Source organism: Mercenaria mercenaria, chromosome 14 (genome assembly GCF_021730395.1).
Source record: "Mercenaria mercenaria strain notata chromosome 14, MADL_Memer_1, whole genome shotgun sequence".
Classification (NCBI taxonomy): Eukaryota; Metazoa; Mollusca; class Bivalvia; order Venerida; family Veneridae; genus Mercenaria; species Mercenaria mercenaria.
In genome coordinates this window covers 25,700,209-25,717,786 of record NC_069374.1, presented here as the reverse complement: position 1 = coordinate 25,717,786, position 17,578 = coordinate 25,700,209, and the positions used below count along the sequence as shown (strand labels likewise).

Below are 17,578 nucleotides of genomic sequence, written 5' to 3'. Positions count from 1 at the left end.
GGAAAGCCAAAACAGTGATTTTTCGCCATTTTTTTTTCGGGGGGTTGGGGGGAGGAAGGGGCGGGGGCGAAATTCAGCTCATCGCTTATCAGAATAGTACGCCCAAACTGTAAAGAAAAAAAAACAACAACAAAACTTGATGCTGAAACAAAAACATCAAAATTGGTTGAAAAATGACAAAAGTTATGACAGTTTTTATGCTCCAATGCTGGTTTTCATACCTTGCTTTGAACTAAGCATCAATAATTGTTACAAATGAGAATGTTTGGTAATTGAATATTGTTTTTTTTTTAGGAGAAAATAAACCAAATTCGATACAAAATGACGTGATTTTCTCAACTGGGAGGCACCTGGTCCCATACCTCAAAAGAGCAAGAAAAAAGTATTGCAAACTTCTTAAGGTTATTAATATTACAAAGTTCGGATTGAGAAGATTTGTTTTACACAATAACTGGAGGAACAACATTTTTATTGATATTTTTGTACTTAAATACATGTTAGAAGGTCGAAATACACGTACTACCGACTACAATAGTATTCAAGATGACTGCGCCTGTCACGATGTCTGCGGTACCATCGAGATGGACTGAATAGTCAGCAGAACGAGGGGATATGCCTTTTCCTTGACATGTATTTTATCTCAATCGATCAGATGTCATGTCTTTATATAATATACTACAGAAATACATCATTCCTTTTTCAGCAGGATATGAAATGACTCGGAATATTCACTGCTTTTGTAATTTTCATGTAACCGTATCTGATGAAAAACACCCGCAAAATAACAATATTACATATTTCTTCACAAACTGGGCATGGATTTGTCGGCAAGACACAACTAAATCCCGCTGCATTCCCCGATTTCTAAAAAGTTTTTACTGTAAAAAGACAATAACCAAAACATTCAATTTTACGCACCTTGCTCGTAATTTTTGTAAACATCCTGCGCAATGCCTGCGCCGTCGGAGGCGCGATGTCTTCATTTCAGTGCGGCAGGCAACGTTTCATACCCGTGTATTTAGTGTGTTGTAACCTATAAGATCGGTGTTGTGCAGTAATACTTCATACAACGCTTGAATTTCACGAACACCTGTTTAGAAGTTGCATGTGATTTATTTTGGCACCAAAATGAACATTCAGAGAGTGACACTCGTGTTTTCAATGTAAATATAGCAAAATATTCAAATTTATTCTATGTTGTTTATAACTTATGGCTTGCATATATTTTGTTTTTTGTTTAAATGTTGCTTGATCTGCCTGAAATTATAGTTTGCAAGTTGCGTAGTTTTCGGATAGTTTCGTAGATCTTTTTCGGTTAGACAGGTCTAGGAAAGTGTATTTATTTACAGATGTTTGAAAACTGCAAAAATCATATTTAGACACAAAATCGCAGCTTAAAATTAATTGATTTACTTATGGTATGCATAAATAATGGTCAATTGTAATTTTCAGCCATTTCTGTTGACTTTGATTTTTCAGAAAATGCCTGATTTTTCAGAAAATGCCAAAAACTCATAGTCAACAAAATTGGCTGAAACTCACAAATGACCTTAATTTATGCATGCTGTAACTAAACCAATTAATTCAAAGCTGCGGTTTAATAAAGAATAAATGTAATTTCATCAGTTTTCATACATTGTAAAATCTGTAAATTTATAGATTATCAGTAAATTTACAGATAATCTGTAAATATACCACTTTCCTGGACCTGTTAGAAGGGGTTAAATGCCTCCGCTATTATTTTCTATGTAAAAATAACAATTTATAACATAATTTTAATATGAATTAAGGCACCGCCTAGAATTGGGATTTATCGTTAATATACAGTGGTTAGGAAAGGAGGGGACAATGCGCATTTTTGCACATTCAGTTTAAAGAAGATCCATTGAAATTCCCATAAAATGGGTGAAAATCATGGCAGAAAAAAAACGAAGTCACGAAAGTCGGTAAAAAATATACCATTGAATTGATTATTGAGACCGAGTCAGTGAACTTTCCGGGGATACATATGCTAAAATAAATAGGTTTCCACAGCGTTGCATGCAGCGATCCAATCAAAATGTTCATTAGAAAAATCTCCTCACGTCACAGGTAGGCTGGATTTTCTGCGTTCAGTAGTAGCTGAGAAATTATAAAAATAAGAAATGTATTGACGATTACAACCAGTAAAAATGTGAATTTTATTTTCAGCCAGGTATCGTTAGAAAGGTATATCTATTAGTATTAGTCATGAGTAGTTTTTGTTTGATTTGCATTTGAAATGAATAGCGCAAAGCATGTTGAAAAAGAATACTGTCTGGACGACCCAACCCGTGATATTTTTCATTGAAATTAAAAAGCCCCATTAAATTTGAAAATCCCCCATTAATTTCAAGGCCAAGGGGGGACCTTTCTACTTCTCTCAACATTGTCAGAGTCAATCTTGTAGTTATTAAAGCAAGTTAAACAGCACATATGAAAATGAGACGATTTCAAAAAAAAAAATTACCTACCTACCCTCCTAACTTTTTGGGGCAATGTTCCCTAAACCACACATATTTTTGTTTTAGCCCAACCAGTCTGTGGACTGTACACAAAACAGAACCGGAAGTCATCGAAAAAGTTACCTTGGTATATGCAGACAACAAAGATGAATAACTTTACTTTACCGTCTCAGGGATTTTCATCCCCTATCAGCATTTCTAGCCTTTCACTTTGTGAGACTACGCTTGTCTTGAAGATCTGTCTTTAGGCAATCAAAAAATACCAGAAAAATATGGGGTTGACCATAATGCAGTGAAACCATGATCACCTGACTGAGACATGTGATGAAAACGCTTATATTGCATAGGTAGACATCAGGAAATACCTACTTTCCAGGGATCCAGATAATTTTTTTGGCCTATGAGTATTTACTCATTATAATTTTTGTGAATGAGTAAAATGGTAAAATCTGAAATTTACTAGGATTAAATTTACTCCTGAAAATTTGTAAATGTAAAAAAAAAAACCAGGAATCGGTTTTATAACATATTTATTGGGTGTAACACCCATGAAGTTGTTTGCAGTTCAGTTTCAATTCAGCATTCTGGTTTTTGCTTTTTTAACCCTTGGCTAGCTTTGGCTTAAAATACTTGCTACTGAATCCGATAGAATATTCAATATACCTTTAAATATGTTTTAGGGATCGTTCATGGTTTAAAGATGCGTAGAGTGTTTGTTCACTTTTTACATTCTTAGAAAGAGACATTTTGTTGTTTACTCCACACCATAAGTTAATATTTTATATAAATCAACATTGCTTTAAAATACACTACCGTACCATCAATATTGTTTTCCAGCTATTTGATTTACGCACGCATTGATTATATAATATAGTTTAACATAGGTTATATAGTACCATTCAATGTGTGTGTACGTTTAATTCTGACCGTGCTCATGTTACGGTATGCATTTAGACCATTCAGATTTTGTTTACGCTAGTAAAAAGTCATTGCGGGCATTTCTGTTATTTCTTATACGTTTTTATACGCTTAAAAGTTATCAGACATGCTTATATGCATTATTTCAAAATGTAATTTACGCTAATACACAACTTATATGGACTCTTTACAGAACAGCTTCAACTCAACTCTGAAAATGCCAAAATCTCAAGAGTCAACAAAAATGGCCGAAACTCACAAATGGCCTGAATTTGTGCAAACTGTAAATAAACCAATTAATTTCAAGCTGCGGTTTTGAGAATAAATGTAATTTTATCAGTTTTTACAATCAGTAAATTTATAGATCGAAAAATCTGTAAATTTACAGATAATCTGTAAATATACCACTTTCCTAGATCTGACTAAAGCAAGTCCTCCTTTGTTTCCAGCATTCACATTTTGAAAGTGGCCTGGGGTCTAGGGTCCCGGACTCTATAGGTCCGGTTATCAATGAACATGTAATTTTATGTACTTTATTACCACTGTAAAAGATAATTGCTGGAAAAAGTTATTATTAGTTGTCATAAAGTTGCTTTTATTACGTTTCTATGGTAGGAAGTGGCTAGTGGTCTGATATTGTCTTTGCAAACATTTCATTTTAAGATGCGACACTTGAGGGGAGATCATGCTAGGAGGTTTAAAATAGGAGGAAATTGAAACAAGAAGGTCTTCAAGAATCATTCATTCTTAGGCTATAAAAATAATATCTGTGTTTAATAGTGGTTGAGAAAGAAATTTTGCAATGTGAAAAATCCCTGCATAGTTCAGGGAGGCATGAAAAAAATAATCATTGGCTAGGGATAATAATTTAGGAGTTAATTTATTATGACCTTAACAACTTAAAATAGTCAAAACATAGCTGTTTGTTTCTCAATTTTCCATGTAATCATGTACATTCTGAATTATGATTTTCCTTAGTTCTAGGAAAGAGTATTAAATGCATGAACAGATGTTTACCTATTATTTAGGGGTGTAACGATACCTCGAACTATCGATGCATTGCGATACTAAGTGTCCCAATAGCATGCATCGATAGAAAAGTCACGATCCAATAACAATCGCCGATAGTTCCTTCAACAATCGATAGTTTCGATAGGTTTGAATTTTTTTTGTAAATACAGAAATAATTTATAATTTATAAACCAAGAAACAGAGCCAGCTTTCATTTGCAACTCGGAAAATGTTTACGCCTCAATTACAATAATTACCCTCACGGAATTAAACTACCATAAAGGACTGAGAAGTCAGTCTGGGAGATAATTAATAAATTTAGTTTCTGAGAAACTTTGATTACATATATTTAAATAACCAGTTAATTTTAGATGAGAAAATATACTATGGACATGGAGAAAGAAGGCTATATACTTGTATTATACAGCAAACTGTTCGGTAGGGCCCTTCATTTAGTGCTTGTACACCTTAATCCGATCCGTTAATTTTCGTCTTTTTTGATGCGTTGGGTTACTAAACATGTTGACATTCGCAACAAAATGGCCGATTCGTTTGAGTATACCTTGCATATATCGGTTTATTGTTTTACTTATTTTTCCGAAGCCAAGGAAGGCAAGAAATATTTAATGTTAGAATTTTTTCTGTCCGTTTCAGTTATACAAACATCTCAATGTGTGTTAACAGCAATTATAAACAGTGCCGTCTCTTACACTGTGTAACAATGCCAGTTGGTAGCTTTACTGTATAAAATATGATGGCCGATAACTATTGCAATAGTATCGCAATAGTAACCTGCAATAGAATAGTATCGCAATAGTTTTTAAGCAATATCAATAGTATTGCAATAGTCAAAATTGGCCTCAATAGTCACCCCTACTATTATTTTTGTGTACTGAGGAAAAAAAACACTGATATGTAAATAATCTTATTCAACTTGAAACAGGATCTGTACCTGGGCAATGTGCCAACTATCTGTTTTGAACTTGCCTATTAAAGGTTGAATACCGGTAGTCTAAACTTGAACACAAACTTTAAACTTGATAGTCTGAAACTGCATACTTTACTATTTTCTCTGAATACAAAGTGAAGTTGCATGTGTAAATTGATAGGCTTGTGTTACAAGCACTTGATAAATGAAGCAGTAACTTGTGATCTGCACCAGCAACTGTTAACACTGGGTCAGACTACTAGGATTGATATCTATATGACAGTCTGCTTGAAATGCAAAACAAACAAGCAGAAAGTTTTTAAAACCACATTTTATTGTTTTATAATGATCAAGATTGTTCTTTTTTTATCACAGCTGAAATTCAGTGAAGTTTTATTTAATGCAAGGTTGGGTCAAGTACATAAATGCTCGAGTATTATGAGTACAAGTACCATTTTTGCCAGTACTCGCCATATGTCACTGGACACTGCTATATTGGGCATTTCTGCACGTGTGACCTCTTCTGATGTGGTATTTTTCAAATATGGCATAAACTTTAAAAATACAGGATAATGAATATTAAATGCACACCTTTTGAGCTCACTTTAACTTGGTTCAGGGTGAGCTATTAGTATAGGTGGATGGTCTGGTGGTTGTCGTCCATCGTCCTGAGCCCAGCGTGGTTTTTTACCAAGATATTCAGCAAAATTCGGCCCCATTTCCCCTCTAACTTATTTTAAGTATGTTTTTTCCTTTTCTCGATGCGTTTAATTCCCCTCCGAAAATAAAAAAATTGCCAATCAATTGAATCATAATTCACTAATTTTTATATAGAAAACAGTCAGCCATGATACCTAGATATCTCACGCTTTGTTTACATAAACACCAGTATGACACAAGTAACTCCCCTTGATAAATCAGTATTATCGAAGTGCTTCACTATGTTTTTTGTTAACAAAAATTCCCCTTTTCTTAGATTTATGTTGTTTTTCCCCCCTCCAAAGAGCACCGATCCCCTTCCCTTAGAAGTGAAAAAAACACTGTGAGCCCATCATCCAACATCAACATAGTATGCACTGCACAGACCACATGAATAAATTTGGTTGGTAGGTCATGAGACATCCTGAGAAGTGCAACAATCCACATTATCTGCCCCTTTCCTCCAACAGATGCGCAGGCTGGTCTGGATCCATGCTGGTCGCAAAGCCACTATGTTGGTTTTCTCATGGCATGGCTCATTTCATAAATCTTTTTTCCTTACAGCAGATCTATGGAGATGTGGGAAGTCCCATGAAAATACTGGTAGATAAGAAAAGATAAATATCCCTGTATGTTTTATTAGATAAGAGTTTTAATATAAATAATGCAGTTACTGATCATTTAAGATAACATGTCAGGTGGGCAGGTCAGCTTAAACAAATTTAATATTTGATATCTGATATAGGTGAAAACTGCTGTGGTACTGACAATAATAGATCAGTAAATAATAATGTAAGCGTTTTCTTGATAGGTATTTTGTTGGTGTATTATCAAATAACAACCTTGTTCATGTTGATATGCTCATCTGACACCTAATACCCTAATTGATTAGTTAATGTTACACTGTAAATATTTGTACAAATTTTATGTACACACATGTTTTTGCCATAGCCTTGGATCTGGAGATAAGCCAATGTGGTATTCAATATAATTATATATACAATAAACATTTTTGATCTATGAAAAAACATTATGTCACTTTATTAACATTTATGAGACAATACTTTACGTTTGTAATATATTAAAATGTATCATTAAAAATGAAATCTTTAAATAACTGTCTTCTCATGAACAGCTTGATGGATCTTCATCAAACTTGGTCTGTAGCACCATTGTGAGGTCCTCTTCCAAGTTTGTTAAAATGTTTCAGCTTGGCCCCATTTAGGATAAAAAGAGAAATACCTTTAAAAGAATTCTTCTCATGATCCGCTGGATGAATCTTCATTAGAATTGATCTTTAGCATTATTTAAGGTCCTCACCTAATTGTAATCAAATGAGAGAGCTTGTTCCCTTTCAGTGGCAGCAGTAGCTAAAAGCAGAAATACCTTTAAAGGACGCCTCATGAAGTGCTTGATGAATCTCTTTCAAACTTGGTCTGTAACATTCTAAGTTCTGCTCCCAAATTTATTCAAATGAGGCATGAAACCCTTGTGAGGGGCTACTAGAGCTAAAAATAGAAATATTTTATAGGACTTCTTCTCATGAATAACTAGATGGGACTGCATCAGTCTTGGTCTGCAGAATCACTGCAAGGTCCTCTCTCTCAGTCTTGTTCTTATGGAAACACAGTCCCCTTTTATGGGCCACTAGAACTAATTATAGAAATACCTTTAAATAATTTCTTATACATGAACCGTTGGATGCATCTTCATCAAATTTGGTTTTTAGCATCGTTATTAGGTCCTCTCGCAGTTTGGTACAAACAAGGATACTTGGCCCGCTAAGGGGCTGCCAGAGGTTAAAATAGTACCATTATAAAGAAACCTTCCAAAATACCCTCAGCCTACTTCATTTGTCTTTGTATGTTTTTTCCACCAATTTTGAGCTGAAAGCCAAAATTAATAGTGTTTGAACCATAAATTTTGTTATCTCACACTATTTAACCCTTAGCCTGCTGCAGGCGAATTTAACAGCCTTTGCAAACAGCTTGGAACCAGATCAGACACCGATTAAATCGGCGTCTGATCAGGTTCCAAGCTGTTTGCTACTCTGACAATATTTCTTCCAATTTTGGAGCAAATTGAATGAACTTTACAATTTTATCAGACGACATTTCCAGCAGACGACAATTTATCTAGCATGCTAAAGGTTAATGTAATTAACTTCTACTGCCAGTCACTTTTGACATGGGACAGGAGCATATTTTGGTCCTCTTCCAAAGTTGCACGCTCTCTAACTTGTTTAAGCTCTGAGATTAGGTGACCAATCTATAGAATATTAAAAATCATATATTTGTTATTTTACAACTAAATTCCTTACTCTTGCTTTCATTTTTAGCTCATCTGATTTTTTGAAAAAAAATGATGAGTTATTGTCATCACTTGAGCGGTTGTCGGCGTCGGCGTCTGCGTCGGCGTTGCCTGGTTAAGTTTTATGTTTAGGTCAGCTTTTCTCCTAAACTATCAAAGCTATTGCTTTGAAACTTGGAATACTTGTTCACCATCATAAGCTGACCCTGTATAGCAAGAAACATAACTCCATCTTGCTTTTTGCAAGATTTATGGCCCCTTTTGTACTTAGAAAATATCAGATTTCTTGGTTAAGTTTTATGTTTAGGTCAACTTTTCTCCTAAACTATCAAAGCTTTTGCTTTGAAACTTGGAATACTTGTTCACCATCATAAGCAGACCCTGTACATCAAGAAACATAACTCCATCTTGCTTTTTGCAAGAATTATTGCCCCTTTTGGACTTAGAAAATCAGTTTTCTTGGTTAAGTTTTATGTTTAGGTCAGCTTTTATCCTAAACTATCAAAGCTATTCCTTTAAAACTTGCAATACTTGTTCACCATCATAAGCTGACCCTGTACAGCAAGAAACATAACTCCATCCTGCTTTTTGCAAGGTTTATGGCCCCTTTTGGACTTAGAAAATATCAGATTTCTTGGTTAAGTTTTATGTTTAGGTCAACTTTTTCTCTTAAACTATCAAAGCTATTGCTTTAAAACTTGCAACTCTTGTTCACCATCATAAGCTGACCCTGTACAGCAAGCAACATAACTCCATCCTGCTTTTTGCAATAATTATTGCCCCTTTTGGACTTAGAAAAATCATTTTCTTGGTAGAATATTATGTTTAAGTCAACTTTTCTCATAAACTATCAAAGCTGTTGCTTTAAAACTTGCAACAGTTTTTCACCATCATAAGTGGACACTGTACATCAAGAAACATAACTCTATCCTGCTTTTTGCAAGAGTGATGACCCTTTTTAGACTTAGAAAATCATGGGTAGGACAATATTTCTATTATACAAAAAAAATCAGATGAGCGTCAGCACCCGCAAGGCGGTGCTCTTGTTTCAAAATATTTCCCCTTTTTAACATAGAAATTTGGTTAGAGGTTTTGCATGTATGCAGGTTTCTCAAAAACTACTTGGCTAAATGCTTTCAAACTTTATTCATGACTGGCATTTTAAAGTGACCTTATTTTTGTAAGTTACATAACTCTAGCTTTATTTTGTCAAAATTATGCCTCTTTTTTTAACATAGAAATTTGTTGACAGCTTATTGAATGAATAAACATCATGTTTCTCAGGAAATACTTGACAAAATGTTTTCAGATTCTCCATACATCTTTTGCATCATGAGATGACCTTACATAGAAAGTTCTATAACTCTTGACTTACATTTCAGCAAAATTATGCCCCTTTTCCAACTTAAAAAATTTTGTTCAAGTTTTAATATGTAAGCTAGTATTCATGGTGGAAGAGCTTCAATTAAGACGAGCACTCTCTTGTAATTGCAAGTCATGCAAAACTTATATTAAGGTTTACAACATACTGAGTGCAGTGCTCCTTAAAGGTCCAATACTAAGGAAAGTGAACATCTTAATTTCTTTTAAAAAGCACAGAAACTATTTCATTTTATTGGAAAATGAAAGTTGGTATGTAGAAATTCGAAATAAATCGCAGTATATGTACAATTATTTTTCTATGAAGTATGAAGAAAGTTAAAAAGACCTTGGGGGTCATTCTGTCGATTCATTGAAATTTCAACATAATACACATACATTTCTTTGAGTTCCAAAGACCTTCTGTACATTTTGACCTGCCAATCTTCATTATTTAGTGTCTTGCAGAAGTCTGTGCACTGGCTATGAAAAGAATTGCCAACTCAATTTCACTTAGTAATGGACCTTTAAAAACTCCTCGAGCTTCAGATAAATTTTGTTTCCTGCATTAGACACTAAATGACTTTCTTTCCTCAAATAAATTATTTAGGAAATAGAAAGAAAAATATTGTTAGATGTAAAAAAACAAATTGTTTGTTTCCGGTATCTGACCTACCCTAAATTTTTGGCCCAACCCTAAATGTTTTTATGGCCTTGGAGAATAATTTTTTTCAAGTTGCAAAACTGCACTTTTTATGCTTTAAACATGGTCAGTGATGTTAGAAATCAACTTATTGATGCTCTAAAGGCATAACCCCCTTCTTTGTATTCATTTTTTTACACAAAGATGATTTCCAAAAAGTCTCACAAGTGTTTTCCCTTGACTTTTGAAAATGAGGGTCATTGCCCAGTGTTTCACATCTGGGGGTCATTTCCAAATTTGGGGGGTCATACAGATATACTAAAATTAGTATTTTGAATAAAACTTTGTTTTTGCTTATACTAGTGATTATACAGATTGAAGTCTTTCCTCATATATGTCACTGAATAAAATGATAAAAACAGCTGATGTTTGACTTTTATATATATATATGTGCTAGAATAGGTTTTAGTACTTTTTACCAGGCAGTGTTAAAGTAGAAACAGGCGATCTGAACCACTGGGTCCTACTGTACTTGCTGTCAACAATGTCATAAACATCGTCAGCTTGCTTTGCTTTTGAGCCATTTTTAGCTCGACTATTCGAAGAATAGTCTAGCTATTCTAGTCACCCTGGCGTCGGCGTCGGCGTCACACCTTGGTCACACAGCTATCATTTAAAGGCATATAGCTTTAAAACTTATTTATTCTTTTTCTAGGTCAATTACCAACCTCACTGGGTCAAGTCCCATAACTCTAACATGTATTTTGAGCAAATTATGCCCCCTTTTGGACTTAGAAAATTCTGGTTAAAGTTTTACATGCAAGTTACTATCTCCAAAACTAATGCAGATATGGAATTGAAACTTCACATGTGTCTTCAAGGTTATAAAACTAGTTGATAGCACCAAGTCCCATAACTCTGACCTTCATTTTGGCCAAATTATGCCCCCTTTTGGACTTAGAAAATTCTGGTTAAAGTTTTGCGTGCAAGTACATACAGCTATTACTAAAAGGCATATAGATTTAAAACTTATAATGTCTCCCCCAGGAGACATATTGTTTTTGCCCTGTCCGTCCGTCCTTCCGTCCTTTCGTACGTCACACTTCATTTCAGAGCAATAACTGGAGAACCATTTGACCTAGAACCTTCAAACTTCATAGGGTTGTAGTGCTGCTGGAGTAGACGACCCCTATTGTTTTTGGGGTCACTCCGTCAAAGGTCAAGGTCACAGGGGCTTGAACATTGAAAACCATTTCCGATCAATAACTAGAGAACCACTTGACCCAGAATGTTGAAACTTTATAGGATGATTGGTCATGAAGAGTAGATGACCCCTATTGATTTTGGGGTCACTCTGTCAAAGGTCAAGGTCACAGGGGCCTGAACATTGAAAACCATTTCCAATCAATAACTAGAGAACCACTTGACCCAGAATGTTGAAACTTCATAGGATGATTGATCATGAAGAGTAGATGACCCCTATTGATTTTGGGGTCACTCCCTCAAAGGTCAAGGTCACAGGGGCCTGAACATTGAAAACCATTTCCGATCAATAACTAGAGAACCACTTGACCCACAATGTTGAAACTTCATAGGATGCTTGTACATGCAAAGTAGATGACCCCTATCGATTTTGGGGTCACTCCATTAAAGGTCAAGGTCACAGGGCCTGAACATTGAAAACCATTTCCGGTCAATAACTTGAGAACCACTTGACCCAGAATGTTGAAACTTAATAGGATAATTGGTCATGCAGAGTAGATGACCCCTAACGATTTTGGGGTCACTCTGTGAAAGGTCAAGGTCACAGGGGCCCAAACATTGAAAACCATTTCCATTTCAAGGTCACAGTGGCCTGTTCATGTAAAATCATTTTTTGGAAATAACTTGAGAAGAACTTGACCTACAATGTTGAAACTTAATAGGATGATTGGACATGCAGAGTAGATGACCCCTATTTATTTTGAGGTCACTTGATCAAAGGTCAAGGTCACAGGAGCCTGAACAGTGACTTGAGAACCACTAGTCCAAGAGTGTTGAAATTTAGCGGGATGACTGGACATGCCAAGTAGATGATCCCTATTGCAGCCAACCATCAGTCACTGTGTCTCTTTGACTTTCGCTCCAGACCCTTATTGACTTCTTGCCTATAGGACTTTGCATTGGGGGAGACATGCGCTTTTTTACAAAAGCATTTTCTAGTTTTTTCTTTTTCTAGATCAATTACCTACCTCACTGGGTCAAGTCCCATAACTTTGACATGTATTTTGGCCAAATTATGCCCCCTTTTGGACTTAGAAAATTTTGGTTAAAGTTTTACATGCAAGTTACTATCTCCAAAACTAATGCTGATATTGAATTGAAACTTCACATGTGTCTTTGGGGTTATAAAACTAGTTGATAGCACCAAGTCCCATAACTCTGACCTTTATTTTGGCCAAATTATGCCCCCTTTTTGACTTAGAAAATTCTGGTTAAAGTTTTGCATGCAAGTACATACAGCTATTACTAAAAGGCATATAGATTTGAAACTTATTTTTTCTTTTTCTAGATCAATTACCTACCTCACTGGGTCAAGTCCCATAACTCTGACATGTATTTTGGCCAAATTATGCCCCCTTTTGGACTTAGAAAATCCTGGTTAAAGTTTTACATGCAAGTAACTATCTCCAAAACTACTACAGATATTAAATTGAAACTTCACATGTGTCTTCGGGGTTATAAAACTAGTTGATAGCACCAAGTCCTATAACTCTGACATGTATTTTGGGCAAATTATGCCCCCTTTTGGCCTTAGAAAATCCTGGTTAAAGTTTTGCATGCAAGTACATACAGCTATTACCAAAAGGCATATAGCTTTGAAACTTATTTATTCTTTTTCTAGGTCAATTACCAACCTCACTGGGTCAAGTTCCATAACTCTTTACATGTATTTTGAGCAAATTATGCCCCCTTTTGGACTTAGAAAATTCTGGTTAAAGTTTTACATGCAAGTTACTATCCCTAAAACTAATGCAGATATTGAATTGAAACTAAATATGTTTCTTTGGGGTTATAAAACTAGTTGATAGCACCAAGTCCCATAACTCTGATATGTATTTTTGGTCAAATTATGTCCCCTTTCGAACTTAAAACTCTTTTGATATTTAACATTTTGGGTAATAATTTCCTGCTTCTGTGACAATATTTCGAATAGTCGAGCTTGGCTGTCTTATGGACAGCTCTTGTTTTAGTAAACAGCAGACTAGTACTACTGGTAGTAGTAGCGAGCAGCGATAACAACAGTTACTGTTACAAAGTGTTAATCAGTCAAAATATCAGACTGGGTATTAAATTTGAGAAACGTGAATCGAGGCAAATATAGAAAATTGGTGACACAGTTTGCATATAATTACGAAACTGAAAGTACATTTTCAGAAAATCGCTCTTTGTAAACAGATTTGGCCTGATTTAGATTTTCAAGAAATTGCGTTCACTGTGACACACAGAATTTATTTTTATGGGTCATTTGTCAGGAAAGTGTGACTATGATGCAGGATTTGTGCATCAGGGAAAACCCTGTCTCACTATAAAAAAAAAATCCCCCCCCCCCCACTCCCCCAATACATATTTTGAGCATGTTACCAGAAACGAAACAATTTTTTTTTAGGCCTTATCAGTAGTTAATTTTTTGACTGCAGCATTGACTTACAATTCATTTATCACATTTTAACGGGGAAAAATGAAACATTCCTGTATACATCTACCTTTGCCGTTTTGCAAAATGTTCGTCACAAAAACCTTTACAGCACTTAGAAAAACAGTTGGAATGTGCAGAACAAATTTCAAGAATATTAATGAGAAAAGTTTTCAAACTGCAAATTCTGATTTACAGCACAATCCTGCAGTTGTCTGTGGACTTCATCTGTGCAGCATGCCCTCAATACCAGGTACCTCACACTGTGGACTCCACCACTGTATGCTGCAAGCCTGTATTCAACTGTACTAAAGGTTTGTCAGTATTTATTTTTATCTCCAGGTCCTGACAACTAAATATACGATGGTACAATAGCCATGTTACACATTACATGGTTTTCTCACAACTAAATGTACAGCAGTGCATTAGCCAAGTTTTACATATACGGTTTTCTCTTTTAATAGCTTGCCTGTGTAGCTTAATGGGGATAGGGCAGATCTATAGACGATAGGGTCATGAGTTCGATCCAAGGGCAAGGCATATGATCTGCGGGACAATTTGATAAAAGATACAGTGTCTGAAATTGTTTATCCACCTTTTAATTCATGTGGGGAAGTTGACAGTTATTTGCAGAGAACAGGTTTACACTGCTGGCCATTAAATAACTGAAGTACTATTGAAAAACTGCTCTGCTAAAATTAATTTGTTTGCTTTGTAGTACACTCACTTTTTAAATGGATTGAAACGCATCACAGCGAGTGTTTTATACAGCCAGGTTAGAAGTTCTGAAATTCTGTAAGTAAGGCTTTCTGACAAGAACTGGTGTTGAGATCTTGAATTCATTAAGAATTTGAAGCCTGTTACTAAATAGGGGAATGTATTTTGACAAGAAATAAAGAATAATGAAAGAGTTATATAATTGAAAATTATGTCCTTAAATCAAATTGCTTTCATTTCCGTTTTAGTGTAATAGTTACCTTTATTTACAGACCATGAGATAGTATTCTGCCTGCAGGACGGGGGAACAGACAGGTGCATTCCATGTGATGGTGAAGCCATTAACCCATTTGTAACGTCCTCTGTTGACATGAAGCGACGTGTATGTTTCAATCAGACAGAATCACACAAAGACTGTCCTATGCGTAAGTTAAAGCCAGGTTTTAATTTGAGTGACGCAGATAAAAAAAAAACACTTTATAATTATCAGTTAAGAAATAATGTATCCTAAACAGTCATTTGTCATGGAATAAAATCTTTGTTTGGAGTTCAGATTGAAGGAATTGTATCATCAAACCATATATTTCCCCTTGAAACACATGACTGGTGGAGTTCTTTAACCTGTGAACGCAGACCACCTGTCTATAAAGACCAAGATAGATGAATTGCGCAGCTATGTAGTTTGTGCAATTTGGGCAATTGCCATTTATTATCCGAAGGGGTGTTCACTGAAAATTTACTGACTGAATAGCAAACAGTGCAGACCATGATCAACCTGCCCAAATGTGCAAGTTGATCTTGGTCTGCAATGGTCGCAAAGGCATAATTATTTGCTGGCAACAAGCTTAAGGTTAAGTAGACTTGTGACAAAAATAAAGATGGCTTCATGTGGCTCATTTACACTGCTCTTTGTAATCTCAAAAACCCATAAAATGGGGGCAGAGTGAAAATGACTAGTGGTTAAAACATGTTGATGTTTGATTTTTGCAAGATATCCTAACTACCGCAGTAACCAAGAGTAGTATGTAGTAAACCCATTGCAACACCTATGATATAATGGAAACAACAATCTTGAATTAGGCTTTGAAAGCGAACAGCGTCCGGCGTCTGTTGTCCGTAAACTTTTACTTTAAACAACATCTCCTCACAAACCGCTAGGCCAGTTTCGCCCAAACTTCACAGGAATGTTTCTTGGGTGAAGCTGTACAAAAATTATTCAAAGAATTGAATTCCATGCAGAACTCTGGTTGCCATGGCAACCGAAAGGAAAGACTTTAAAAAAATCTTCTTCTCAAAAACCAGAAGCCCTAGAGCTTAGATATTTGGTGTGAAGCATAGTGGACCTTTACCAAGTTTATTCAAATCATGACCCCTGGGTGAAAATTGACCCCGCCCCAGGGGTCACTTGACTTTACATAGGAAAATCTTAAAAAATTTTCTTCTCAAAAACCAGAAGACCTAGAGCTTAGATATTTGACATGTAGCATTGCCTAGTGGACCTCTACTAAAGTTGTTCAAATCATGACCCCTGGGGTCAAAATTGACCCCGCCCCAGGTGTCACTTGATTTTACGTAGGAAAATCTTCAAAAATTTTCTACAAAAAAACCAGAATGCCTAGATCTTAGATACTTGATATGTAACATTGCCTAGTAGACTTCTACAAAATTTGTTCAAATCATGACCCCCGGGGTCAAAATTCACCCCACCCAAGGGGTCGCTTGATTTTACATAGGAAAATCTTCAAAAATTTTCTAAAAATAAACCAGAAGGCCTAGATCTTAGATATTTGACATGTAGCATTGCCTAGTAGACTTCTACAAAGTTTGTTCAAATAATGACCCCTGGGGTCAAATTGACCCCGCCCCAGGGGTTACTTGATTGTACATAGAAAATTCTTCAAAATTTTCTAAAAATAAACCAGAAGGCCTAGAGCTTAGATATTTGACATGTAGCATTGCCTAGTGGACCTCTACAAAATTTGTTCAAATCTTGACCCCCCCACGGTCAAATTGACCCAGCCCCAGGGGTTACTTGATTGTACATAGGGAAAACTTCATAAATTTGCTAAAAATAAACCAGAAGGCCTAGATCTTAGATATTTGATATGTAACATTGCCTAGTAGACTTCTACAAACTTTGTTGAAATCATGACCGCCGGGTTAAAATTGGCCCGCCCCAGGGGTTACTTGATTGTACATCAGAAAATCTTCCAAAAAATTACTACATTCAGTGCCAAACTTGGTTAAAATGGATATATTGAAAAATAATCACCAAAACTTGGGCGAGTACCTTTAAAACAATTTCAGATTATTGATATTGTACTTCGAGTATTATTTGTGATGGTTTAGTTTTTACTTTTCTTCACGTGAGGAAGCCATCCAGCTGGCTTACGGAAGGTCGGTGGTTCTACCCAGGTGCCCGCTCGTGATGAAATAGTGCACGGAGGGGCACCTGGGGTCTTCCTCCACCATTAAAAGCTGGAAAGTCGCCATATGACCTAAAATTGTGTCGGTGCGACGTTAAACCCAACAAAATAAATAAATAAATTAGTTTTTACTTATATTCACAAACAGACATGTGAATCCAAAACTTAGTTTATAGAAAATCAGAATCTTTGGCAGTCAGAATACATAATTAAAAACATGAATTCTTAACAGTGTGAATATTTTTGCTGTCTGTTAAATCATAAAATTTATGTTACATGAAAAATACTGTAAAGTCATTAAATTTCGTGGGTATGAAATTTTGTGGTTTTGGTCAAAACGACAATTCCGTGGGGACATGAATTTGTGGATTTCAACCTTCTAACATAAAATGAATGGGAATTTTATTT

At 35.5% G+C, this 17,578-nt stretch overlaps 1 protein-coding gene across 3 annotated transcripts in view; it reads left to right on the top strand.

Moving 5' to 3' along the window:
• The first annotated feature begins 1,066 nt into the window (after positions 1-1,066).
• Positions 1,067-17,578, top strand: part of LOC123527071 (uncharacterized) — a 57,419-nt gene continuing 40,907 nt past the window's right edge. For 2 of the 3 annotated variants that reach the window (XM_053523096.1, XM_045306335.2), the window contains exons 1-3: positions 1,067-1,163; positions 14,226-14,341; positions 15,017-15,169. In XM_053523096.1, coding sequence (XP_053379071.1) covers positions 1,129-1,163; positions 14,226-14,341; positions 15,017-15,169 — 304 coding nt within the window. In that variant the 5' untranslated portion in view covers positions 1,067-1,128. Of the gene's footprint in view, positions 1,164-1,889; positions 2,092-14,225; positions 14,342-15,016; positions 15,170-17,578 lie in introns of those variants that run through there. The other variant, XM_045306336.2, reaches the window with a different exon arrangement.